Genomic DNA, 26,555 nt, shown 5'->3' with positions numbered 1-26,555 from the left:
AGTAATAATATCACAGTTTGATTGAAAAAAATTAAATATCTACTAATTGTGACTGTCATAAATTATATAATTCTTTCTGTAATATGTTTGAATAAAAAAAAGGAAGGGAAAATACATTCTCTGATTATAAAACATCAATTGACTTAAGATCACGTGATCTCTAGAGTGTCAGGGAAGAAATGCTGGTTTTCAGAAAGTGAAAGAAATAAATATTTTAAATTGGTGTCTCTAATGCAGCCTTTGCTATTTATTGGTCAGCCAGTTAGTGCCCACTTGAATTTCCACTGAGAACTTGTAGCAGCACAGTAAACCGAAATAAAATCTCAAACGAGATATGTTGTGGCTCTGTACTCACTTTGTAGATGCCAAGTTCAGTAGTCAGAGGGTTTATTTCTGACAATGAGTCTCTTTCCTGTTCTCTGGCAGCCACGAGCTGTTGCTGGTTTTCGAGGAACAGTACGATACGCATCAATCAACGCGCATAGAAACAGAGTGAGTATCACAATCTGGACCTAAACAGTCTCAAGCAGCTAGAAGCAGTCAGTAATACAGCTACTATTAATTTCCTTTTTTGTATTCTTATCTGTGCTTTTATTATGTAGAAATTAACAGCTATACATTTTGTGAAAGGATAATGTAATTTACAGTAGTTGAGGATAAAAAAGTTCTTGTATGAATAATAGTGATTCTAATACTTATCTTTGGTGTTCAATTGTATTGCAAGTTATTAAGTTAAAAAAGTGAAGCTACTGAGTTTTATGAGGTACATAATGCCCAGTATATTGTATTAACATCATACTCTAAAGAAATCTGAATAAACAGAGATTTGCCCTGTTATTTTAACACACTTCAACTTTTATTGTATTTCTCTCTGTCTTCTGTGGAAATTTACTTGTATGTTTCTCCTTAAAATAGCCACTGGATTTAATGAACTTGTTTTGCAGCATAGGTTATATTAAATTTTATATAATAATTGAAGTTTCGAGCAGTAAAGAACTTATCTTCCCATTTGTTTAGGTATTTGTAATATGCTTTAAAATAATACTTCCTTTTACAGGAAATGGGTCGGCATGATGACCTCTGGTCTCTCTTCTACATGTTGGTGGAATTTGTGGTTGGGCAGCTACCTTGGAGAAAAATAAAAGATAAGGTAAAGCTGAAGGTGAAACCAGAGCAAAAGGAAGGTTTACTTCTGGATTCCAGGGAAATGCTGTGATAAAGATTCCTCTTAGAATCATTAAATAATTTTAACATTACATTTTCCGGTTTTTTCTAGTTTTAGTTCTTGTGGCTAATGTCATGGTATAAAAAGCAATCAAATTTTACTAAGTGTTCTAGGAAGAAAGGAGGTTATACTTCTAGATTGAAATTATTGTGAAGGGCAGAAGTAAGTGTATATTTGCCACTTACTTCATTATTCCTGTTACCACTTGAGTACTTTATTTCAGCTATTGCACGCTTAAAATGTCTAACCTGTTTTGATTATTTGTTAAATAGGTATTTCTTATTTGATCGTGAACGAAAGTGGATTGGGCAATATGCGGTAGTGCTTTAATCATATGTCATAGGTGAAGTATGCAAAGAAACAATATCTAATTATTGCTTCTTGCAGCTTCTTTTGAAATCATATTGAAACCAGGTTACTCTCTGATGTGGTTTGTGTATTGGTAGATAACAGTGTGGTGTATAGGTAGCATCTTCTTTTTGGTTTGGATTTGTGCATCTTACATGACTGAATATACACTAAAAAGTGACTGAGCTTGACATGATACAAGAACACATTTAAACCTTTAAAACATACTGTTAGAAAGGGTTGGAGTGTTTAGTGACAGTTCTTCGTATCAGACAGCATTCAAACACAGACAACAAAAACACAGTAGAAAACTAAATGGCTTTTCATATTAAATTTGGAGTTTGTACATTATTTTGCAAGTGTACTGAGGCCTATAGAATCTCCTGTCTTGGTATCAGCTGTAGAATGGCCTTTCTGACTACCATTTAGTGTAATGTAGTGACCTGTCTCTGGCTAGTGGTGTGTTTAATGGCTGTAACAGAGAATGTGAGTATGTTGTAACAGAGAAGGAAGATGTGCCAATGTTTGTTGTGTTACTCACTCCTAGGAGCAAGTGGGCTCCATTAAAGAAAGGTATGAACACAGACTTATGTTGAAACATCTTCCTCAAGAATTCAACGTTTTTCTGGATCACATTTCTAATTTGGATTACTTCACAAAGCCTGATTACCAGGTAAACACTTGTACTAATTTGTCTTTCTGTTTTATAAAGAAGAGAATTTTATGCTGTTTCATCTTCAATTTACTTTGATTTCATTGTGTAGTCTTGATAGTTATTATGGTTTGTGCACCACAAAGTTAATTTAATGACCATTTAGTGCCACAGAAACTCTGTGGTTCAAACATGTTATTTTTTTCCATTTGGGAAGGTTAAGACTTCCCTTAAAGTTTCTAAGAACAATTGACACCTGTCTTTCAGTCAGTGTTCTGTTAGGGTTGGGAGCTATGCTACTATTACGGCCTATAGCATGTGGTCCGTAAGTTAATTGATCAGATTGTTCTTTCAGGGATTGTCATTCTGGCAGTTTTCCAAAGTCTGGAACTCAACACCTACAGCTAGAGCACAACACACAGTCATGGTATGAGTGGAAAAAAACCTGAAGTATTGTGTATAGAGATCACAGAAGACCAGTCATATTTCTTTGTTTAAGAGAGTGTTGCCTGCTGAAATGGGCAGCCTCTGCTCAGTGGTAAGGTGGTATGTGCTGAGAGCATATGCTGTAGAATGTGTCTTAACTCACTCAGTGTTGACCTATGATTAAAGAATAAATAAATGTAGAACTTCTTCCCAGTTTGTGGAAAGCAGCAGAGGAGTGCTCAGGAGAAGCAGGGAGGGAAAGACTTGACATTTTTTTCAGCCTCACACACTGTGAGAAGTTGTACTGATCAAACTGCACACCATGGCAAGCTATCCCTGTGTGCCTTCCTTCTGGCTCCCAGAAACATGCATTCCTGCTTCCCACTTGCAGGACCTATCTGCCTCTGTGCCTGTGTTCAACTCCCTAAATTAGTGAAATCAGAAGGAATGAGTTTCTGATGGTGTTCAAGTGTAATTGGTTCAACTGAATAAATAAATCTGACTAATTCTGGAATTGTAACTTTAATGAGAGCAACTTGTCTACTTTGCTTGGTAGAACAAAGAAGATATATAAGAATTGGAATAAGAGCTGAAAATCTCAAGGAATAACTGATTTCCTGTTGTAAGTGGATTTCTCTAAATCTACTGGTATATGATTCTGCACATTTGCAAAACAAATAAATAATTTTTTGTTAAAAAAAACCCTTATTACTAATACAAAAAATATTCAGTATTGCTGAAAAATAAATACTTTGATTTTTTTTCCTCTTCTCCATTACAAATTTCCATGAAATTTATCCTATAGTTTGCAATTAAATGAGGAAAAATTTTCAATGTTTTGTGCGCCTAGTTATAAAGATGTATCAGATTTTTTTTCCTATGGTAAAAAGTACTATTGCAGAAATTTTGATGTTGCATAGAAAAACTTGATTATAGACTGGTAAATACATTTTACATTGCAGAATCTGAATGATAAAGCATATAGACAGTCATATTTTTGCAAATCCTTTTCTGTGGTCTGTTTGTATCTAATTGCGCATGCACTCGGCAATTGACACGATACCAGGAGAGAGTTTTTCCATGATAGAGAAAGCCCAATAATTTACAATCCTGTGGCTATTCATGGAACATTTGCAGTTGTGTAACTGCAGCCTGAGCCTTACAACACAGTCTTGCTCATGTGCTTTAGAGCAGAACAGGGTGGTTTTATTTAGAGCAGTGAGAATGCTCTTTTAAATTCTGGTCTCTCTTAACTTGTGTTTGCAGTGGTGTTATTCCTACCTACTATACTCCTTGTATTTCTGGGTGGGCACTGAACAAGAATGTATGTGTATCCTTGCTTCAAAGGGTTTGTAGTCTAAAATGTTCATCACCAAGGTCGAGAAGCCATGTTTGATTTGGCAATATCAGATGTTTATTTTTTTCAAGTATTTATGGATACAGTGCCTCAGCCTCCTGATATCAATAAGCATTTGAGTTTGCATTTGGCTTATAGCAGAAATTGTTGAAAAGATTTAAAAGAGAATGGCTTTAAAAATTACTTCAGAGACACTACTTAATGTTTAGAGGAGGAGAAGAATTAAATACAGTACATAAGGGACAGAGTGAACTATGGCTTTGTGCTCTTCAGTAGGATTACAAAAATGACTGGGACAGGTGGCACACAGAAGGTTCTTGAGAGTAAAAATTACATGGGTGAGACCACTCTATACAAGAAAAATGATCCAAACTTTCCACCTATTTTAAGTTGCCAAAGGGTATGGCAAAGGAGAGTGTGGAAGAATTTTCAGCATCCTGGATTGGAAGAAACCCCAGATTTTTAGCTTCTAGGGGAAAAAAACCTTAGAAATGCTACAGAGTAAGAGAATGATATTGGACACAGCCTTCCTGTCAGCTATTAGAATGAGACAAAGTTTGTTTCACAGAGAGAGGAAAGTGATGCCATTTTTTTCTCCGTCATGGACACAAATTTACTAAAGGCTTTTTCATAGCATAAAATGGGAGTTGAACACGTAGACATTTATATAGTGTAAATGTCAGCATTATATGAAGTAAATGATTATGGTTCTTAATACACAAAGGTATTATGAATTAGCAGATCAGTATCCTTTTCTACATCTCATTCATTTCCTAGGTTTCATGATGTTACCAAATGTAGTATTTTCTCCTCCTCTGCTAGAGAGCCATTGTATGGTATTCTGCAGCAATGTAGTTATGCTTCTCTGTGTGTATTTCTGTCTTTCTATTAAAGTCTATGGTGTATCTTTGCCTCATGCCACTTAAAAACACAGATGTGCGTGGATTTTTTTTCTTCTGTTTCAATAAAATGTAATTTTGTATATTTTGGCCTCAAAATCTTGAGAAAATGAGAAGTGTTTAATATAAAAAACTCTTTAATGTTGTTTTCAGTATTATAGTCAGGATAAGTAAATAAATATCCTGATAATAAATATCAGGATATTTCTTAATTACTTGTTCTCTTTGGCAAAAATCAAGCTTATTGACTTTTTTCTTTATTTTCAGCTTCTCATGTCTGTGTTTGACAACAGCATGAAAACGTTTGGGGTTATTGAAAGCGACCCTTTTGACTGGGAGAAGAGTGGAACTGATGGCTCTCTGACAACAACAACAACTTCAACCACCCCTCAGCTGCACACTCGGCTTACGCCGGCTGCAATTGGGTATGCACTGTGTGGTCTCTTCAGTGGCAGCCACAGAGGGGCTTCCTACCAAAGGGAAATTGCCTCCATAATTCAGGTTTTTGCTGCAGGAGTTTGAAAGCATAGAGGAAGGGAGGTTTGGGAGCATTTGAAATATTTCCCTTTTTAGGGTTCCAGTTTATACTGTCCTAAAAGACCAGCACTGCAGTCCTAAAATTATAGCAATAAAAATAGTACTCCAGGAAATTGCATGTAAATTTCCTCATCCATCCTTTGCTAAATTGTATTTTGTGAAATGAAATAATGTGTCCTGAGTTTAAGTGCCTGGAAATTTAACTGCCTGGAAATAAACCTGTTGTTTTCTGTAATCTTGAAATAAAATTCTAGCTGCAGTTTCCTTTATAAGTTTGAAAAATGACTGGATCTTTATAAGAAATTTGGAAGTAGATTTTGGTTGTGTTTGAAATAATATTTAATATGCTGTATGAGACATTCTGTAATGAAGTAATTTGGACAAGATGTGATGTTCAATAACACCCATACTCATCTCAGGGGACTGAAGAATATAGGAGGTGTTTATGGATGAACGTAAGAAGTGTTTATAGGTGCCATTTTTTTGAATAGAAGAATACATAGAGAAGAATCAGGAAAGAAGTTGAGCCTGAACATGATCTGTAGCAAATTTTCTCAGAAGTGGCTTCACAAACATTCGAATAAACAACTTTTATGTGATAGTATTTTTTTATTTGCATTTTGTTATGTACCTACATTAAATAAATTGTGAAAGCCAGGAAGTTGGAGGTGTTATATTAAATAATTTCCAAGTTTTATTTTTCTGCAGAAATGCGATTTTCTTTGTAAGTTTTTGCTTGTTTCTTTCTTTTAAAATAGAAAATAATTTCTGTAAACACATGAGGGTATAAAAATTTTTAATTTTCTGATTTTTTTTTAAACTGCTTTTGTAGAATTGCCAATGCCACTCCTATCCCAGGAGATTTGCTGCGGGAAAATACAGATGAAGTATTCCCTGATGAACAGCTCAGTGATGGAGAGAATGTTATTCCTGTTGGTGTATCACCAGAGAAAATACCTGGATCCCCTGGACATCAGCGTCCTCAGGAAAAAGATGTTTGGGAAGAAATGGATGCAAACAGAAACAAAATAAAACTGGGGATCTGTAAGGTACTTTCAAATCTGCATTGTGAAAACCATCTTTGCACAGCTTCATGTTCTTGTAGTGCCCATAAGATGTAATTAATAAGGCAGTTGTACTTATACTGATTAACCAGATAGACCTAAGAAAATTATTTATGTTGGAGATAACACATTTTATATACTGAAAAAAGCAGGCAGATTTTTGAGACTTGTGTCACTTCATCAGGTCTTTATGATTAATAGCTTGCTGATAATTTGAGACTCTTTGTAGTTTACTCCTATTTGTTTTCTTCAGACATTATCTTCATTCCTGCTCACTGAGTGAAATCAAAGCAATTTTCCTGCATCTTGCATGTGTAGAAGCTAGATTCTAAATGTGCAAAAGAAGATTTTAATGTTCTCCAGTCAACAAATCCTCAGTGTGAATGGCAGTATCCATTTAATTCACTTGGTGGTTTTGTCTCCATAAGATGTGATACCTTTGTACTGATTCAGAGGTTCATTGGCTGGTCTTTAGAAGAGAATACTGCTTTATTTTCAAAAGTGATTGCTGAGAATTCGTCCCTTTCTTCCTTACTCACAATCACTGTGTTTCATACTTGGACATATGTTGCCTCTTTCTTGATATAACAGTATTTTTAACATGAAAACAGATCTGGTACTAAAATGTTCTTTATCTAGGTGGGCTGTCTAGTTTTGAAGCTGTTACTCATTATTTGCTAGGAAAACAAATGTATTGTGGGAAAGACCAAGGCATGGTGCCTGCTTTCAAATGTGCTTGCTTGTTTGTTTGTTTTTACCAAAGAGAGAGAAAGGAGATTGTTCTAGTTCAAACAAAGGTACTTTCTGTTACACCAGTAGAAACCAAGGATGATCATGATTTCCCAGCTCTAAATCATATTCAGTTATTATTCTAAATCATGTTCAGTCATTATTAAGGTAGAATGCAGCTGGGTTAAAACATAGGTTAAAGTCACAGAAATATTTAGTAGATTTAGTGTGTAACAGTGTTATATGCTCCAGAGAATCAAAAAGACAGCCTGAAAGCTAGCTTCTCTTTAATAAGAGCACTTGACTGTGAAGCAGACCAAAGATGCTACAAATGCTAGGTTTCAGACTTTTACTGAAGAAAATTTCAGAGATGGGTTTGAAGTATCAGAGTAAATGTAACTGTATTACTGTGTCTTTGATACTCCTATTCTCAGACTTACCCAGAACCAATATATTGCCAGTATTTTGTCAGCTATAGATGTGTGCTGAAGAGTATATCTAAACTCATAACTTAACTATGGCATGAACTTAGGGACCATTCCAAACACAAATTGGCTTTTCACAGTCTAAAACCTTGGCGGGTATTTCCCATGTAGTACCTTGTCTTCCTCTTGTTTTGCCTGTCCTAGTGAGTTACATTTTTACTTTCCATTTTGCACAGGCTGCCACAGAGGAAGAAAACAGCCATGGACCAGGGAATGGAATGCTAAATGCCCCAAGTCTTGGTTCTCCAATTCGAGTTCGCTCAGAGACCACCCAGTTAGACAGAGATGTTCCACTGGTGCGAAAGTTGCGCTCCATTCACAGCTTTGAACTGGAGAAGCGTATGACCTTGGAGTCTAAGCCCGACACTGATAAGTTTCTTGAGACCTGGTAAAGAAATTATGGTATCATTTTGCTAGGATCTTTTAAGGATATGTGGTTAGGATATCTATGTGGTTAGGTTATCTATGCTGTGTGAAGAACAGCAATGGACCTGTTGAGTATGCTTATGCAAGTTACTGCAAAATATTTTTCATAATATTGCTCAATTAATGGATTCCACTACTTGTTAACTGCTTTAGAAAATTCTTAGTGCTTGAATACAGTTGAAGTTGGACTCCCTCACCTGGGAATTTTTTATTTCAAGACTTAGTGGTTGTAACCCTAGTATTTATTAAGTTTTTCTTCGATGGCATACTCTTGACAATCAGTACAAGTCATTCTGAATAAGAAAGTTGATATGAGGTGCCCAATAGAGGTAGCATGAAATTAGGCTATATGATATGAGAAGGGAAGTTTACAGGAAGTAGAGTGAAGAAGTTAGAAATCTACCTGCATGCAGCAGGCTTAGTTATGTCCAAATGTTTTACACCAACATAAAATTATCTTGGTGGAAGACAGATAACTTAAAATATAATTTGAAGGTAGAGAAGAGACAGATGTATGAAAATGCATTCAGTTTGCCTGTGTCTAGAAAGAATAAGGGGAGAGGGACACAGTGAAATCTGACTGAAAGGCAGAGGCTGAGTGGGGACAGTAGAAGAGAGCTGGGGCGATGACAGTGGCAAAATCTTTCTGAATGCTTCATAGGGGAGCTAGGAATTTGAATTTGTTTGATGAAACGAATTATGCAAAGCATAAGTAAGGAATCAATCAAAGCAATAAGTAAGGAATCAATCAAAGCAATAAATAACTTTCTTCTTGAAAGCATATAACAACTTCTGCAGGAGACATCCATTTCTTCTCTTCCTCTTTGAGTCTCTGCTTTGTAACAAATTAAGTACACTGGACATTTGTGGTTACCTCATGTCTGAGTTTTTTTCTCTCACAATTTTCCTTTCTGGTAATTATATTTACAATACAATGTCATGCATTACAACTAAAATTAAAAATGTGTACATTTCTAAGACCATCCATATTTACTTGACATCATACTTATTTGTCTCATATTGGGAATCTTTGAACCATTGTAGGCTGTTCTAGAATATGACAACAAATTTTTATATAAATCTAATTTTCTTCTTCTGAAAACACTGAAATGTAATATAAATGATTTCATTAATTCTTAACTAATTCACATATTAACTTTTTTTCTCTAAGTTTGGAGAAGAAGCAGAAAGACTTGAAAGTGGCAGAGACTGCTGTTGCTGCTGTTCCTCCTCTTTCTCAGAAAACATCTCTTCCTGCCCGCACGGACCATGTTTGGCACTATGATGAAGAGTATCTTCCAGATGCTTCAAAGCCTGTGTCAGCTAATTCTCCTGACCATGCTGATGGTGTTATGAGCAATGGATTTGTAGCTGTTAACCTAAGCTCCTGCAGGCAGGAGGTTGATTCTAAGGAATGGGTGATAATAGATAAGGAACGGGACTTGCAGGACTTCAGGACAAATGAGGCTTTAGGGCACAAAATGACTGGAAGTCCCTCAGATGAAGAGCCAGAGGTACTACAAGTTCTAGAGGAGTCCCTTCCAGAAGAGCAGTCCAAAGCAGGTGGTTTGGCAGGAAACAATGTCCATGCCAAGAACCAAACTTCAGGTGTGGAGTTTGTTCTCGACGTGGAATGTCACCCTGCTGCATCTGAACAGCTTACAGATAAATTGGAACTTCTGTCTGGAGCTGCAGGACAGCTTCTTGCAGCCACCCCTACAAGTCCTATGGAAGCTCAAGCAGAAGGAGCACTCACTCCGGTAAGAAAACCTCTTCTTCATTCAGAATTGTAAGGGGAAATGGTAAAGGTGGTGTAGCAGAAATTTCTAGTTTCAGCAGGTATGGGACTTGATTCTTGAAGACTGATCTTCCATATTCTGTTACACAGCTGTTTACAGTCACCCATGGAAGTGCTAATTGTTCTGCAGGCGTGATCCACAAAACTGGCCACATTTTACAAAGAGTTATCTATCTATATATCTGTCTGTCTAAAGAAGCTCCTTGTGCAGTGATTCCTAATCAGTGAGGGACACACATGCAAACACATATTTATTATGTTTGCAGTACATAAACATAAAATTGCAATTGAATATGTAAAATACTGTGCTACCATGTTTCATGCGCTCCAGGAAAAATCTAAGTGGCTGAAATTAAAGAAACAGTTACTTGCTCTCATGTCTTGCTATTATTCCTGCAGTGTTTGCTTCTGGAATTCACTTTGTTTCTTCCGGTTACTTCAGAAATTTCTAATGGTCCCTATACAAACAACTTGTTGCCTTTTATAAAGTGTTGCTGCTTTTCACTTCTTAAATACTTTTGCAAATCCTACTTTACTCTTATACTTTTTGCCAAAACAGATTGCTTTGCTTTCATTGCATATCCTTGTTTTTCTTTTTCCATCTTTTCTGAAGAATTCTCTGTTGCACAGTTTTTGAACATTTATTTTTTTCTCCTGTCACTGTTTCTAAACAGAGACTTCTTTGCCTTTACTTAAGGAGTAAGTGAGGTTAATGGTTAAGTGATTGGAAATCACCTCATGGTTTTATTTCTCCCCTTTTTAAAGAAGATACTGTGGCATCTATGATCTAAACGTCAGTTCTATGAAGTTCCCTTGAGCCAAGAAACCTGGCTATATTTTTCTTCTTGTATCACCACTTTTTGTGAAAGTTACTGCCAGCTCATTAGAAAAATTTGTCACCGACTAGTCATTTATTATCAGGTGTGGAATATCCTTTATAGTGAAAATGAGCTACCCAATGTAATTAACTATAGCAGCACAGTAAAATTTCAACTGTGCCTAGATTCTCATGGAAAAGGCAAGATGTATGGACAGCATACTTTAAATTATGTCATTTATAGAAGATTTGTTTTGTATAATAGAAAATATAGAACTGTGTTAAACAACAGATTTTTGAGATTTAGTTTGAAATATTAGATGCATGAAAGAAATTTTGATGGTTAGAAACCTTTAAAGGTGAAAAATTATTTTAAATTTTTAAGTTGTTTGGTTTTTGTATTTTAAGGTCAGTTTTAGTAAAACAAACAAGAAAAAGCGGCACTTGGTCCTGTAAAAAATACTAATTATCAAGTGTCTTTATTTCAAGAGCCCTTAAAAACAGCTTGTAATTTTCTAATAAAATGTACTATACAATTGTACACTTTATGCAAATGTGGCTCTTTTGGGGGAAATAGCTGTTTTACTTTAAACTAAAAGTAGAGGTGGTACAAATATTACGTACTACAGTGCAAAAAATGGACAATATCTTTGTCTGTGAAGAAAGAAGCTTCAGAACATGGGAGCAGAAATGGTTGCAAACAAAGTTAATTACTATAAAATGCATTGGAAGAAATACTGGTTGAAGTAGAAACTCGAGTGAAATTATATTTTACTCTCGCTTTGCAGGGAGATAAGTAGCATTTGTCATTACCTCAAAAAAGGGGAAAATTAATATAATTTATGTTATGCTGGAAGATCAAGTAGTGTTGTGAGTGCAAGATGAATGGCAGGAAGGAATTTGGTGTTTCAAAGGTGAATGATGTACAATAGAAAATATAAATTGACCTGAGAATAAGAAAATGGAAATTACTTAGCCAGTTTAGTAGCTGGGAACAGAGTGTGCCTATACAATGTGTCTCCTCCAACTGTGATGGCAATTTGGGGTAGTCTTCCATCTACCTCATTAGCCCTTGAAAGCCACACAAAGCCTAAGAGGCTATTTCAGGGTGAGTTTTTCTTTTTGGCCTTCATTGATGCATTCCACTTCATAAAGGATACTTAAATATTCCCTATGAAGGGCACTAGAACCTAGTTCTTATAGGTGAGTGTTCTTGTCACTTCACTGGGGGCAAGTGTGTGTGTATGCCTCTTCCCGCCATTCTCTCTGTTCAAAGGTCCTGGTGACCTCTGAGAGCTGTTTGGTAGAGTCCTTTTCTTTCTTCCTCCGAGTACTTGCCCTGAAACTACACATTGTTTTTTCAATGTAATCCTTGATTGTGCACAAGATGTTCTTGTTCTTTAGTATTTTTTCTAGGGAGCACCTTCCTGGCAATAAAAATAATAGGCAAAGGTGATACTTTACTTTTCTGCTGATTTAATTATATTCTGCCAGGTTACTAAGACCAGGCTTGGATCCAAGAATGTTAATTTTAGAACTATAAATTAAATTTTTGTTACTAAAATAGATGTTGAAATTGTAGTAATTTAGAAACTTAGAATTACTGAACTAGTTCACTCATTTCAGACAGCTTGAAACTCTAGGACATGCCAGCATTCGTGATCATCATGCTTATGAATATACCTCTCATATGGGTATATATATTCTACTGACCTGCTTCACTGTGACTTAGAACAAAATATGGTTTTGCTTTTTGGGCTTATTTTGATAGGTTTGTTAAATATGCAAGCTATTACTTCAGTGGTGAATGCATAAAATAGTTTTCCTATCATAAGTCAAGTATTTTTTTGAATATTTCCTTTTTGCTTTGGTGATTCTTCTTTGTTCTTCATCTCTTTCAGAGCTTTATTGTTCACTATTTTATTAACTACTAGCATGGATGTTTCTGTATGAGAAACTAATATTTCATATACTCACCCATAATTTTATTTTCTTTTGAAGGAAAGAAATTTCTGGTCTACAGTCTTTCCATTTGCAGATAAATATTCTTCTTGAAATTGTTTGTGTATGTGGACTTCCTGTAATTGTTGATAATATCACTTCTCACCTGTTATACACAGCATCAGCATTCTATTAAAAATGTAGAGTTGCACCAGTTAAGAAAGGAAACTTGAACTCGAAAAATAAGAGAGAAAAATGTGTTAGTTATTGGCTTGGGGATGAGAAAGTCTCAGGCATACAAAATTACATCAAATTATGCTGTCTATTATGAAAAAAAAGGCCTGCAGGTAAGAGAAGCATTTTTCATGTTATCAGTCTTGGTTTTCCAGTTGCAATACAAATTCTGTGTGCTACCAGCAAAGACCAGTTTAATCTGGCTTAGTTGTGGGCACATGATCATATATATGTTGAATACTCAGAGTATGCTAAGGGTATATGTGCTGATTTTATGCTTTAATAATAGCTTTATGTTGGCTTTGGCTGCAGGACAGACAGTGTGGGATTTGCTGTAATATCTACTAGTATGAAGGTAATTTGTCAAAAGAATTTGAGCTGATCTACACTAATAGTGAATTTATACTGGAGCAGCACTTTGCATCATACAGCTCTAGTTTTCTTTTCCTACACATGGTACTAACAGGCTAGAGCTGGACTTTGTGTGTTATGGACCCACAGCCTCATTAATTTTCTGTGTTTGTATTGAATTGCAAAGAACTCCATACAGTGCTTTCACAAATCCTTGCAACATATATTTATCAAGCAGATATTTCAGTAAATAAAAAATAATGGATTTGAAGTAATTAGGCATGTAACAGCTCTTTCCATCTTCATTTTCAGTTTAAATTAAACAACAGTTTGCTTTGATCTCACTTGGCTGACAACACAAATTTGTGTAGATGTATATGTGTGTGTGTTATAGAAGAGGGGCTACTGTGTGAATCTATGTATTTTTGTTATTTAGAAATATTGCTGAAATGGAAATTTTGTATGTTAAGGTTATGTTTATCAAAAGCTTGCTCTTAAATATCTATTTATTTCTGAGTAATTAAATTTTCATGTACCTTGTCTTCTCATTTGCTGCTTTTATGAGGCACTGGAAATACTTTTTTTTTCCAGTTGCAAGTCAGTGATGCATTGTGGGAGCTGAAGCTTTAGTATTGACACAATTAAAAGATATCTTTTCCTTAGAAATGGAAATGCTTGCTACATGGTCTTGCTTTCCAAAGGATATAGGTTAGAATTGCAATGGTATAAAACAAAATGTCACCTTCATGAAGCATGAAGCTTGCAGAAAATTTCCTTATCTCTACTCTTCATGGTTTTCTCTAACTGTAATTGGAAAAAAGAATTGCAAACTATGTATAGCAATCTCATTTACAGGTATTTAAGTGTGTCGCCATCAGATGTTTATTCAGTACTGATAAAGGTCTTGCAAAAAACCAGTGGATTTTAGCTTTTTATATCAAAGCTATAGGTTTATTAGAATCATCAATAAGCAATTTTAAAATGTACTTTGTCTAAAATTAGCAGTTTGGAAGAGTTTACAGTTCCTATTCTTTTTTCTTACCTCTTATCTAAATGCTTTAATTAATGTAGTTCAAGATGAAGCAATTGTTCCTTGATTCTCCAGGCCAGTGTAGCCTTCTAGTTTGGTCTCATATTTGGGAAATTTCATCAGAATTGTTTAGTATTAACCTCACTGATTAATCCTGTCAGGGGCAGTTCTTCATGTATGTTGCTGTTGGCGCAGCAGTAAAGCCTTCAAAGGGTGTATATGCTATCACTGTAGTAATCTCAGAAACACAGATACGATGTTGTGCGGATGTGCCAAGTGTTTGAAAGGATCAGTCAATGTTCAACGAGCCAGTTATCAACTGATGTACACAATGTCCTTGAAACAGCCTCTGATAGTTTATTACATTTAAAGCCCTACAAGCCCTAGATTGTTACTGACCAGTTATTATGGTTGCAGAGGTTGGACTTAAAGAATCTGATTTTATTTTCCAACCTAAATGACTCTATGATTCTAAGACTGAGTGAATGAAGAGTCCAGCTAGAGAAATTATAATTACTCTTGATTTTGATACTGGATTTTTGAAAATGATGGAAAATGTGAAGATTAGACTTAAGACACCTCTTAAATTATGACCTTTCAGCCTCTTAGGGAGTTGTGAATATGGTTTTTGAGGGAATGCATACAGGCGAAACATAAACAAGAATTATTAAAATATATTCAACCTTATTTTCTTCCCCGCCATGTTGTTCTCACAGCTCAACTCATGTCATATGCTGCATTTCTCCACTCCAAGAATTTCAAGTCCCATCCTCCGCACCATGAGCCCTATAGCCTATCTGTCCATCCACTCGGACCCTCTGAGGGAGGCTGCTTTACCCAGGAGTCAGTCAGCTGAGAGCCACTCCTCTTCCTCCCGCTCAACTGGCCGTAGGCAGCTTCCTGTCATTCCCAGTGGCAGCAAGCTCCCCCCTGTCATTCGCATCTCAAAAGCACAACCTGAGCAGGTGAATAAGCCTTGTCTTCATAGAAATGACTGCGTTGTAGCAGTCATCTGTAATGTTTCACGTTTTCAGTTGCTCTGCACAGTCTGGTGGTAGGCATATGCTAGTCATACTGCTATACACAGCATCCTAAAAATGTTTTGAAAAATCAAGTTGGGGAGTAAGAATGGATCTTTTCCAGGAATAGAGTTGGGAATACTCTGTGAGGAAGATAATACTGCCCCTCTTAGAAGAGGGGAATGTTTAAGGAGCTGTTATTCAGGTTAAGATCTGGAGCACAAAGCATCTTTGGATGTTCTGAAAGACAGATTCACTTCCTCAGAGATTTTCTCTTGAAAAAAGATAGGATTATAAAATATAGAATTTTTTTTTTTTGCTTAATTTAAAGCTAAGAATAATGGATTCCTATAATCACAATACTAGCTGAATTTCAAACTGGGAACACATTAAAATTTTGACTACCCTAAATGATTTTAATGTGACAAAAAGAGATCTAGTAATAGTCAGAACATTTATTTGGAAATTAGCAAATAATGAAATTTTCCCCTGCTTACAGTATATAGAATAAAGATGGCAATTATCAGGGGTCACAGATAATTAAAATGCCACTAAAGAAAGGGGACTTTTTGTAGTTTTGTATTTCCAGTTTCATTTCAATATGAAAGATGAAGGCTTGCAGTCATTATTGAAGTTAAGTGTAATTTTTGTATTACAAAAATATTGAGATCTGCTAAGTAGTGTGAGATTGCATTGTTGGGTAAAGCAGTATGACATAGCATTAATGCATAAGACTAACATATCATCATCATTTTACCATTAATGTTTCATTTGGATTATACTTTGTGTTGCCTTTCATTTCCAATGTATTTTTCAGTATAAAAAGTTCTATATTACAGTTTTTCTTTTCTCAAGGAAGAATGAACAGGAGTATTGATATTAAAAGTAATTCATTAAGCTTAGTTACTTTCAAAATCTTGTAGGACCATTGGTATGTAATAACAAGGTAAAACCCTGACTGTTTTTTAGCTGAATATAAAAAAAAATTATCTGTGTTTGATGTATAAAAACAAACAGTAGCTCCCCGATGTTCGTGACTGTGAACTTGATGGGATACCAAAATACCACATCTTGATGGCTGACATACTGATTAGGGAAAGGGATCTAGGAGAAAATAACTCATTAGGAGTTAAGTTTCAGTACTTTTTGGCATTGGTTTGTATCCTAGGATGCAAGATGACCTTAATTTCTGGTCGTTGGAGTTTTTTTGGGTTGGTTTTGTTTTTGGTCCCTATAGCTACGATTTAAATTTTTCAATCAGAATCTATTGCAGATGTAATTAGCAAACTTAGTAAAATGTCCACAATGCTCAGAAAAAGCAAGCTGGCACAGAGGATCTTCTCTGGCTTCCTTAGTACCCAAAAAATAAATACAGCTGCAATATTAATAAGGGCTGCAAAGTGATGTACTTTGTCATGTGAAGAAGAGCTGGCATCGTGCCAGGTGCTGCTGCTCAGTGGAGTGAACATTAAGCTTCTTCTTTCCTTTTACCTGGTAAGTGGTTGACTGTTGTGTTGCTTTTTGAGCTGTGATTTCAAAGTCATAGCTGTGTTAAGAATGATTAGTTTTTCACTTTCCATGGAAAATACAAGCACGTGATTGTTTACTTCATTCCAACAATGAAAGCCTCATGTACTTTATGGCTCACTGAAGAATTCAAAAACTTTTGCAAGTCCTTCTCTTTTTGACATATTTTAAATATTTAAAAGATTTTTAATGTCATTCATGCTAATCTGTACAAATATTTGGTACTGAATATATTTTCATGTCTTTCCTGCTGTCTGCAATTTTGTTCAGCATTCATAACTAATGTATTGCAGAGGTCAGGGGTCTGTACTGTTGAATTTAGTTTCATGTATTAAAAAATAAGAAATTATACATTTGTTTCTGAAATCAAGCAAAGTGACTTTCATTCCAGATTTTTGATGAATGTGGGTTCAGGAGCTCTAACCTATCTTCCTGTACTTTGGTATCAGATAGAGGAGGTCATGAAATCTCTGTATATTCTCTGCACACTAGTGCAGATGTAGGTTGGTCTATATTTACTCAATACAGGACTCCTGTCTTGCCATACATAAATTATGAAAGAGAATTGGAGTGTTTTGCTTCAGCTCTCCTTAGTTATTCAACTTGCAGCATAAAGAAAAGAGTGTGACAGCATTATAGCTCTCAAAAAAAACCAGATGAATTCTTTGTACTTGGGCCTGAAAAGTGTGCCTGGAGTGCTATTAGTATCCTTCTCATCTACAGCATGGTCAAATTGTACAGCAAATCCTCTTGAAACCTAACACTTTTCTTTCTTTCTTTTCCAACCAGATGAGTTGTCTGCTTATTTAGAGAGCGGCATTGGGTGTTGTGTGAGGTCAATCGTAAAGGTGATGTGAGTGCAGCAACTACTGGCCAGGGCTATGTGTGAAGATACTGCTTAAGTAGTTTTAGTGCTAAATGTGCAGCTGTGTCTTAAGAAACAATCAAAATCAGTGAGTGCAGATTTTTATCTCTGGTTTCTCTAATTCTCCAATAAGATCGTGAACACCTCTTTTAGCCACGGCAGCAATCTAGAATACTTCTAAACTGGCTGCTTTGTAATATGATACAGCCCTTAACAAAGGTGGATTCCAGTTTTGTCTGTCATTCAGATGTTTCTTTTTTCAGTCTGCTTAATCAGGTATGTGCAGGGAGGCTAGTTTAAATCTTATTATTTTATGGCTATTCATTGTGTTAGGGAAGGCTAATCTGTGTCTCTCAGGTTAAGCAATTAGAATTAGTTGGCACTTATACAAATATTTTCTGTCTTAAAATTCTCAAATTTCTACCTTACTGGAACATTTAAAAAAATATTTTCTAATTATATACTATATAATTAGTTCCAAAATGCTCTGAAATATTCCCACACAAGAAGCTATGGAAATGCAAGCCATCACTTTCATATTCATATCCAAGAAGAGAAATAATATACTGATCTGAGTTGAAAAGTTAAGTTTGTCTGTAGAAAAAAGGTTCTAATTTCAGATTTTACAGAATTGTTATGCCTCTTGTTACCTATCCTGATGGAAAATATATGGAGTCAGCATGAGGTTTAAGTTAGGTTCTTCCCTGTTTCATTCAAGGTAGAAATGCAAGGAGTTAGTCCAGCTCGTAGCTATGAGAACTGTTTGATACACAGTAGATTTGATTTTGTTAAGTAGGGAAAATGTGGAGATGTTTACCATCTCATTCATGATGGGGTAATTGTTAATAAGTGTTAATTTTTCAAAAAATTTTACCCTGGCTTACTCACATTATTTTAAGCACCTGGATTTTATATTGATTATGATGTTTCTAGAAGAATTTTCTTCTACACACTCTTTCTAATGAGAACAAGTAAAAATTTTTTAGTTTTTACTTTTATCCAAGTGTCAGAGGAAATTGGTTGTTGCATAGAAATCTAAATGCTGCCTTTTCGGAGCAGTCTTTTGTTTGAAGGAAATTCTTCAGGCATACTTTTTTCTCATCTGCCTTTGGTGTAAAGAAGAACTAAAAGTACAGCATGTTAAATTCTTCCAATGGAAACTTTCCACATTGTAAATTAAGTAATTAAGAGTTGAGGACAAGCAGTCAGCATGAATGACTTAATTTTTCCTGAATAGTGTGTTGCTGTAGAGAAGATTTCCATTTGTAGTGACAGAACCACTTTGGCCATTCTGCTTCTGCAGGTTTCTCTACTGGAAGCAGCAGAAAAGTGATGAAAGTCTGGACTGAGCAGTGGTAATAGCATCTGCATACATTGAGTCAAAAAAACCCAAAAATATAAAAAGTTATAATTGTTTAACATGTTTGTGTTTCTGGCATCAGCAATGCTTTTATGATTCCCAAAATTTGTAATCACAACTTGCAGTTAGTCTTGTCTGTCCTTGAAGTTGTCTTTTTTTTTAAATTATTCTTTTAAAATACCCATCCTATCCAAAACATGTGTGATTTGTTATATTTTTCTAACATCATAATTTCAATTGCATAAAATAAGTAAAGATGTTTCAGGAAAGCTAAGTGGTCTGTGGGATTTCCCATGGAGAGCTGATTAACTCTGGGGTCAACAATTGTTTCCATGATGACACTTCATACTTATAATCATCTTGAAATAAATAGGTGGTTACAGTTCAGGACATAATGACTCATGATTGTTTCTCCTGTAATTAAGTTATAATTGATCTAATTAATATAATTAACATTGTGCCTGTAGATAGGTCTACATACTGTCTACAGTATCATTCAGAAGATAATCTTTAATTTAGATATATTTATTTCTTAAAATAATTGTATTCTATTATTAAAATCCGATATGATTCTAGTGCAACTGTAATTACAGGGAAAAAAATTCACACCTCTGAACTGTGCATTGAGGTAAATCAATGCTTTCTTTAAAAAGAACAATTTCTTTGAAACTCAAGAAAAATACTACAATACTGATCATTTTAATAGCAGTATCACAGGAGTATTATGTGAGTGTTATGAAATAATAGTCTGTAAGTGCTTCTGCTTTCCATTTCAGCAGTAAATTTCAAGAATGTTCTTCAATTGGTTTATGCAATATATAGAAGTAGTTTCAAATTGAATGAGTACCTGTTTTAGTCATGTTACCAAATTAATTAGTCACTTTTTAACAGTCACGGTCATTCTCTAAAAGGAATCAAATTACTATTTTTAGAGCAATCAGTATTTGCCCTGTATAGGATATAGCTTTATGTTAGAACAACAACAAAAAAAAAGTCTAATTTTGTCTGATAAGTGGTGTAGGAATAACCGAAAAGTGAAGCTCTTAAAAGAATTCAAAAGTTAAACCATGGCTAATAAGCCTTAGAGAAAGACTGTTCACACAGATCTTTATGTTCTTTATCCTCAAAAGCTACCTATCACATTAGACAATTTGAAAACACAGTTGTCCATTTATAGCTCTGCATTTTATTCCATCCTCTTCCCATTTCTCACAACCTCCATGTAAATCAATGCCAAAATTAACATTATAGAAGAAATAATGTATCTGAAGAGCTGTGGAGAGCAACATGTGCCTCTTAAAGCAACATGTGCCTCTTAATATGTCACTTCTCTTTAGTCTAGGATTAGGGCCTGCCACATGTGAGTTTTTACTAAAAAATGATGGTGTCCTGAGGCCCAGCAGTTCCTACAAATGCCTGCAATGCTTGCAGTACTATATATACGGGACTATTGATAAGGATTCAGTATCAAAATTTAGTCTAGTGTTCCATAACACACTGAATTAGAGCCATATGTTTCTCCTGTTTATCCCCATATTAGTCTATTTGTAGAAGCAGCCAATATACTTTAGTAAACATATAAATAATTATCTTTAACTTCCCTGCTGTGAGCGTAATCTGGGATGGAATGTAAGGGATACAATGACTACATTCTAGAAAGTCAGTAGGAGTGACAGTAGTAGGTAGGGAGGATTTTGGGAGGTGGGTCTGTTCTGAACAGGTAGCTGTGAGCTGTCTCCCAAGATGTGAGGTGTAGCAGTGGTTTACTTGTGTGAGAATGGCACTGGCAGTAAATTACAGGACAGTGCATTATATAACTTTGGCTTTTTCATACAATCTGCAGTTCAAATTTCTTTGCAGAGGCATAATATTGTGTGAAGAAATAGAAAGTAAGTAATGTAAGTAAAGAAAAGCTCATGAAGTAAGAGGAAGCTGGTGAACTGGAAAGATTTAGGGAGAATTTTTGGTCTTGCAAATCAGAGTTGCACTTCCAGACTTGTACTAATATTGGTTTTGTTCCTACTGGCTGTAGAGCTAACCATAGGTGAAAAAGAAGCAGGGAAAAGAGAAAAGATGTGGGGGGTTTATTCTCCTGGATACAAAAGCTTCACGGTTTACAAAGGTAGCAAAGATGTTCTCTAGAGTAAACTGATTAGGTGAAGTGTCTTCAGAATGTCCAGTAATATAATGATGATGGTGTGTTAATATGAAAAATTCCAAATGATGAAAGGTTTAGCAGGAAACAGAGCTACACACCATGTCTCTAAGAGGCCCAAAGTCCTGACAGCCCTTGACATTCAGAAGTATCAGACATCATGAGTGGAATGAAGAAGCTATTGCTGATATTATAAAATAATCCATATTCACACCTTTATGTCTTTCATTTAGCAGTTTTGCAGAGCTAAACTCAGTATTTCATTCCTCTACAATTAGCTGTATATGTACACAGAGGCATTCATGCAAGCATATCGCTTACTATTGCAGCCTGTCAATGGTTTAAAAGGAGGAAAGTTTATCAGATGCCATAGAGGATGTTTATGTTGTTGTTTTGTTCTTATTCCTTCTTGACATGCCACTCACTCTGGTAAAATTTCCTGAAGAAATGCAGGGTAATTTCTCATCTTGGTTCAAGTGTGAATTTGAGGAAACAGAAAGGAATTAAGAAATTATTTAGGGAAGGCCAAAAGATTCAAGACTATGGTGGCAGTAATTTAATTGGAATATTTTGGAGTTAAAGGAGAACCTTGAATTAATTGTTCCATATATTGTCTCAGCCATTTTTAGTGATCTGTTGTGTCACATAACTCCTGTTGAAGTGTGGGAATTGCAAAATCAGTGTTATAAACTAGTTATCATGTTGAGGTGAAAGGTAGGATTTTAAGTTGTATTCCCCATATTTCACTTAGATTAATTGTAATCTTTGTTCCTCAGGTTCAGTGTTTTACATAATTGGCATAATTAACCGTAAAAATCTCATAGGATAAGAGTGTATTTAGCGGCACAAAAAATAAAAATATGAGGTTTATGACTACCCATTTAAATTTATTGAACACATAGGTGAAGGGTCAAGTCCAACAGGGATCTAGTTCTTGTACTTTGAGAAGACCAATAAGAAGTTTATTGACCATGTGAGAAAACAAATTTTTGTTTGTTAGTGAATAAAAATCAAGAAAGTGATATATGTGTTCCAAAAGCCTTTTCTGAAAGTTTGAATTATTTAGTAGTATCAGATCTTTAATTGATACTTAGTCATCCAGTATCCTTTTCTTTCCTCCATTTGTTCAATGTTTCTTTTTCACAAATAGCTCCTGCCTATTTGATTGTAGGTGGTTCAACAAGCCTAATCTCCTCTTTCTTGAATGTAAGGGTTAAATCTCTATGGCCAAGATATGGTGGAAAGACTAGAAAATTCTCTCTCCACATGTGGCAAAGGATATGAAGTCTATTGAAAAATGTAAATTACCTTCATATCAGAGCTGCTTTCTTCTAGCAAAGAATTGACATATGAAAGAGGTGTCACAAGGAAAAGAGAGTTTTAATGTAAATGTATTTTTGCAAAGGAGGATTTAAATGCAGTTGCAGTTCTTCTAGAAATATATCAAATAAATACCCTTCTGAAAGCAAATGCATAAGGTTGTCTCATCTCTGTAAGTTGAGAGGACACCCCGATCATTCTGTTCTGAGGGAAGTCATCCTTCAGATATGTGGAAGATAATTCTGGTGTTTTAATCCTAAATTATTTGGATTGGCAACTGGATTCGCTCACCCAGTGAAGAGTTTGAAAAAGGAAATATTTACGCATGCTTATTTTTGAGATGCATCTGCGGCCCTGGAGAACAAGGTACTGAAACAAACTATTGAAACAAGACAGAGCTCAGTGGACATCAAATGCCCAAGTGAGCTCTCCAAAATTTGAACTTCCTCTTCCAAGGATAATATTGCATTAAAATTTCCTGAACTCACTTTTACCCAGATTGTAGATCAGAATTTTTAAGCAAGCTGGTGATTTTTGTCTGACAGGCCAAAATAAGTCCCTCTGTTGTATGAAAGCAAGTCCTTCAATATAGGCTACTTTGAGCAGTGTTGTCTTCAGGCAAATTCCTATGTCTGGATGAAAACCTATGGGACAGCTCCCCTGTTTCATAGATCTTTTTGTTTTTATTTTTTTTTCTCCTCCAGTTTTTTCTTTTTGCTTTTCTGTGCAGAGTTCTCTCTAAACTGGTTTTTAATACTCAAGATTAAGGCACTAAATGATCTAATAATGGAAAGGTGCCTTTAAAGACAATTCTATTTCCTCTGTTCTTTCTGTAGCTGAACTGATGGTCTTGGATTCTCTCAGAAGAAGTCTTTTGCACTAAGAAACATTTCACTAACTCAAAAGGGAAATAGTGTTTCTTTCAGATGAAAGAACCTGGACTAAGAGTAAGAGGAGATGAGTAGGACTGTTTTTCCCAAACTAAGTAACCTCAGATTTTTGCTCAATGTACCATTTTAATTCAGCAAACATGGAGGACTGTATTGGCCCAAACATGAAAACAAATTATAAAGGAAACAAAAAATAGACTCTTACTGCAGGTCTCTGTGTGATTATTTTTTTGTTTTGTTTGGTTTCTACTGCCAGTAATACCAATGTACTAGGCTTCTTGCACAAGCCTAGTAAGCTCAGCACTGTGTACAATTTCTTTAACAAAATCAAGTAAAATCTGTATTATAACATAGCAGAATGCTAGCAACGCTCCACTTGGTTTCTCTTCTACCAGTAGTGAATCAAGAAAGTGTTTTTAGCCAAACTCAGACTCCAGTTTCCACTTTCTGTTGAGTACAGATTGTGTCAGATTCATGAAGCTATAGAATAGAAAGAGACACAGAGCTGAACTCTCTGTCCATGTAGAAAAAGATGGAATGGTGTCCCCTTGATTTTTAATTTTTTTTTTGCTGTTTAGACCAACTTACTCGAACCAATATCTATAAGCCAGAATGCTGACTCTTCATGTGAGAGTACATTCCTCCCATGTCTCCAGAGACAAAACTTGTATATGTGCTCTTTCTTGTGTATGTGTTCTCTCACCCTCTCACCTCATGATTCTTGCATTTTTGTCTGTATATTTGCCTGTCTTCAGTAGGGAAGGTAAGAAACAACTCCATTTGAGTTTTTTCCCGTTTTGATGGGAACTAGAGGAAGTGGGTCTATACCCATCAAGTAGGGAGAGATATGAATGCAGGTTTCCCATTTCCTGGACACATACTCTAACAATTATGCTGTGTGCCAAAGACAGCACTCATCATAACCAACTGTTTTTCAAAGAGTATCTGACTTAATGATATATATAGATTTTAGGAGTGCTTTATGTGTATCTATTGGATCAGACCTGTTAGGGGATTTAGAGATGTAAGTATTTACTTTTTGAATGTCTTAATCACCGCAGGTAAGGAGATATCCTAACCAGGTTGCCTAGTTAAAATGGGGCGTAAGCTTCAGTAGGAAAAGCTATAACTAATACAGGATACAGAGAAAAGCTCTTTTTCCAGACAAAAATATCTTAAGAGCATGGAATTTATGAATCTAAATGTCACTGTGTTCTTTGTCTTCTGCATTTGTCTAAAAATATTGCTGTGTACTTGTTAAAAATTTTACATTTATATACAACTTATTCTAGGAGTATTCAAACTAAGATTAAAAAAAAAACCACCAAAAACTGCCCGTTAGGATCGCATTCCCGGGGGGTTATACTTGCTAACTGCAACATTTTTCACTGACTTTTTTTTTTTACCTGATACATATTTCTATCTTGAGAGGATAGATTTTTTTGTTCTGGATTATCTACATGTACGCTATGAAGTTAGGTATTATTTGAACATTGTGATTCATAGGAATCATTATATAATGTATGTTGAAGATGTGGAACCAAAGCTGCTATTTAAAGGATGTTACTTGTATAACATTCCTGAGTTTCTCACCTTTTTCTTTAATTTTCCAATGCAGATAACAATACCCAGACCTTCAGTGGCATCCACACAGTCTGCTTCAGAGAGCTTTCAGTATGGCCACCAGCTGGAGAGAAGAGAGCAGGATGGTCAGTTTGTGGAACATACCATGGAACTTTCCTCTCCAAAGGAAAGTTTGCCAGGTTTGGTTGGGACAGAGGATGCACTTCCAGCTAGTGCGAACAGACCAGATTTGGTACTTAATATTAACCAAGAGGTGCTTGACAGGGGAGGACTTGTCAAAGAATCTGTCCTGGATTGTGACCAAAAGGACCTACCTGAACACAATGGGATACAGGAAGAGAAAGAGCTTGGAAATATTCCTGTGGAGGAGGCTGAGGAAGAAGGGCTCCCACTGGTTTCTGAGGATGCCATTGAAATGCTTAGCAAAGAACAGAATTCTTCTTTGCCAGGAAACTCAAAATCTGCAGAGGAGGAACCTCTAACAAATACTGAAGCAGCTCAAGAATCAAAGTCAAGGCCTGTCTGTTTGGTGCCAAATCAAGATGAGGTTCTGAAGTCAATAGCACCTAAAACATCAGAATTGTCTCCCTCAAGACTTAATAACGCACATGTTAATAGACAGGGAAGCAAAATAGCAACCATTCAGGAAAATGGTTTTCATTCTGATAAGGAGGAAGTCCATAGCCAAGACCTGAAATGCCACCAAGTGGCCCTTACTACTATTTTGCAGCAGGAGAATAAAAAAGAGAAAAATGCTCCCAGAAATGGAGAGTTATTTCATTGCATTTCAGAAAATGAGAATTCTTATAGATCTAAGAAGGACTCCGTTAAATCTTCTTTTGTATTCAGGCAGAGTCGAATCCCAGTTTTAGCACAAGAGATAGACTCAATGTCAGATTCCGCTTCTGTTTCTGCAAAGGAAAAGCTTCTTCTAAAAAAGGCCCATCAGACAGACTTGGTCAAATTACTTATGGAAAAGAGACAGCTCAAATCTTTCCTTGGTGACCTCTCAAGTGCCTCTGATAAGTCACTGGATGAAAAAATGGCTGCTGCTCCAGTACCGTTTTCTGAGGATGATGTCTTAGCTTCGTTTTCTAAATTGACATTGGACTCTCATTTCAGCAAGCAGAATGAAGATAGCTCTTTATCTCCAAGCAGCCCTCAGTCCAGAAAAAGCAAGATTCCAAGACCAGTGTCTTGGGCAACCTCTGATCAAGTTACCAGTTCAAGTTCAGCTCAGTTCTTTCCTCGGCCACCACCAGGAAAACCGCCTACTAGACCTGGGGTAGAAGCTAGGTAATGCAGAGAATATAGAAATAGATTTTCAGGTTGAAATAGATTTTCAGGAGCTAGACTGCAGTTACTGTGCAGGATGTAATGCTGTAGAAGTTCCACCCTCCAACCAATTGAAAAAAAAAAAATGCTGGGCTTCAATTCGCTGAGGAACCTTATAATGTTGGAGAATGAATGAGGAGAAGCTGATACACAAAATGAGCCTGGTTCACTGTTAAAACTA

At 35.7% G+C, this 26,555-nt stretch overlaps 1 protein-coding gene across 3 annotated transcripts in view; it reads left to right on the top strand.

The window, feature by feature from the left end:
• The window catches only part of TTBK2 (tau tubulin kinase 2), a 76,683-nt gene that overhangs the window by 46,099 nt on the left and 4,029 nt on the right, over positions 1-26,555 (top strand). For 2 of the 3 annotated variants that reach the window (XM_054275252.1, XM_054275253.1), the window contains exons 7-15: positions 427-492; positions 1,058-1,150; positions 2,121-2,246; positions 5,175-5,332; positions 6,277-6,493; positions 7,899-8,110; positions 9,320-9,908; positions 15,036-15,284; positions 25,074-26,335. In XM_054275252.1, coding sequence (XP_054131227.1) covers positions 427-492; positions 1,058-1,150; positions 2,121-2,246; positions 5,175-5,332; positions 6,277-6,493; positions 7,899-8,110; positions 9,320-9,908; positions 15,036-15,284; positions 25,074-26,335 — 2,972 coding nt within the window. The remainder of the gene's footprint in view (positions 1-426; positions 493-1,057; positions 1,151-2,120; positions 2,247-5,174; positions 5,333-6,276; positions 6,494-7,898; positions 8,111-9,319; positions 9,909-15,035; positions 15,285-25,073; positions 26,336-26,555) is intronic. The other variant, XM_054275254.1, reaches the window with a different exon arrangement.

This window comes from Melozone crissalis, unplaced genomic scaffold (assembly GCF_028551555.1).
Source record: "Melozone crissalis strain CALT ecotype California unplaced genomic scaffold, PUWL_Pcris_2 ptg000018l_1, whole genome shotgun sequence".
NCBI classification, from domain to species: Eukaryota; Metazoa; Chordata; class Aves; order Passeriformes; family Passerellidae; genus Melozone; species Melozone crissalis.
This window is presented reverse-complemented; position numbering and strand designations above follow the sequence as displayed.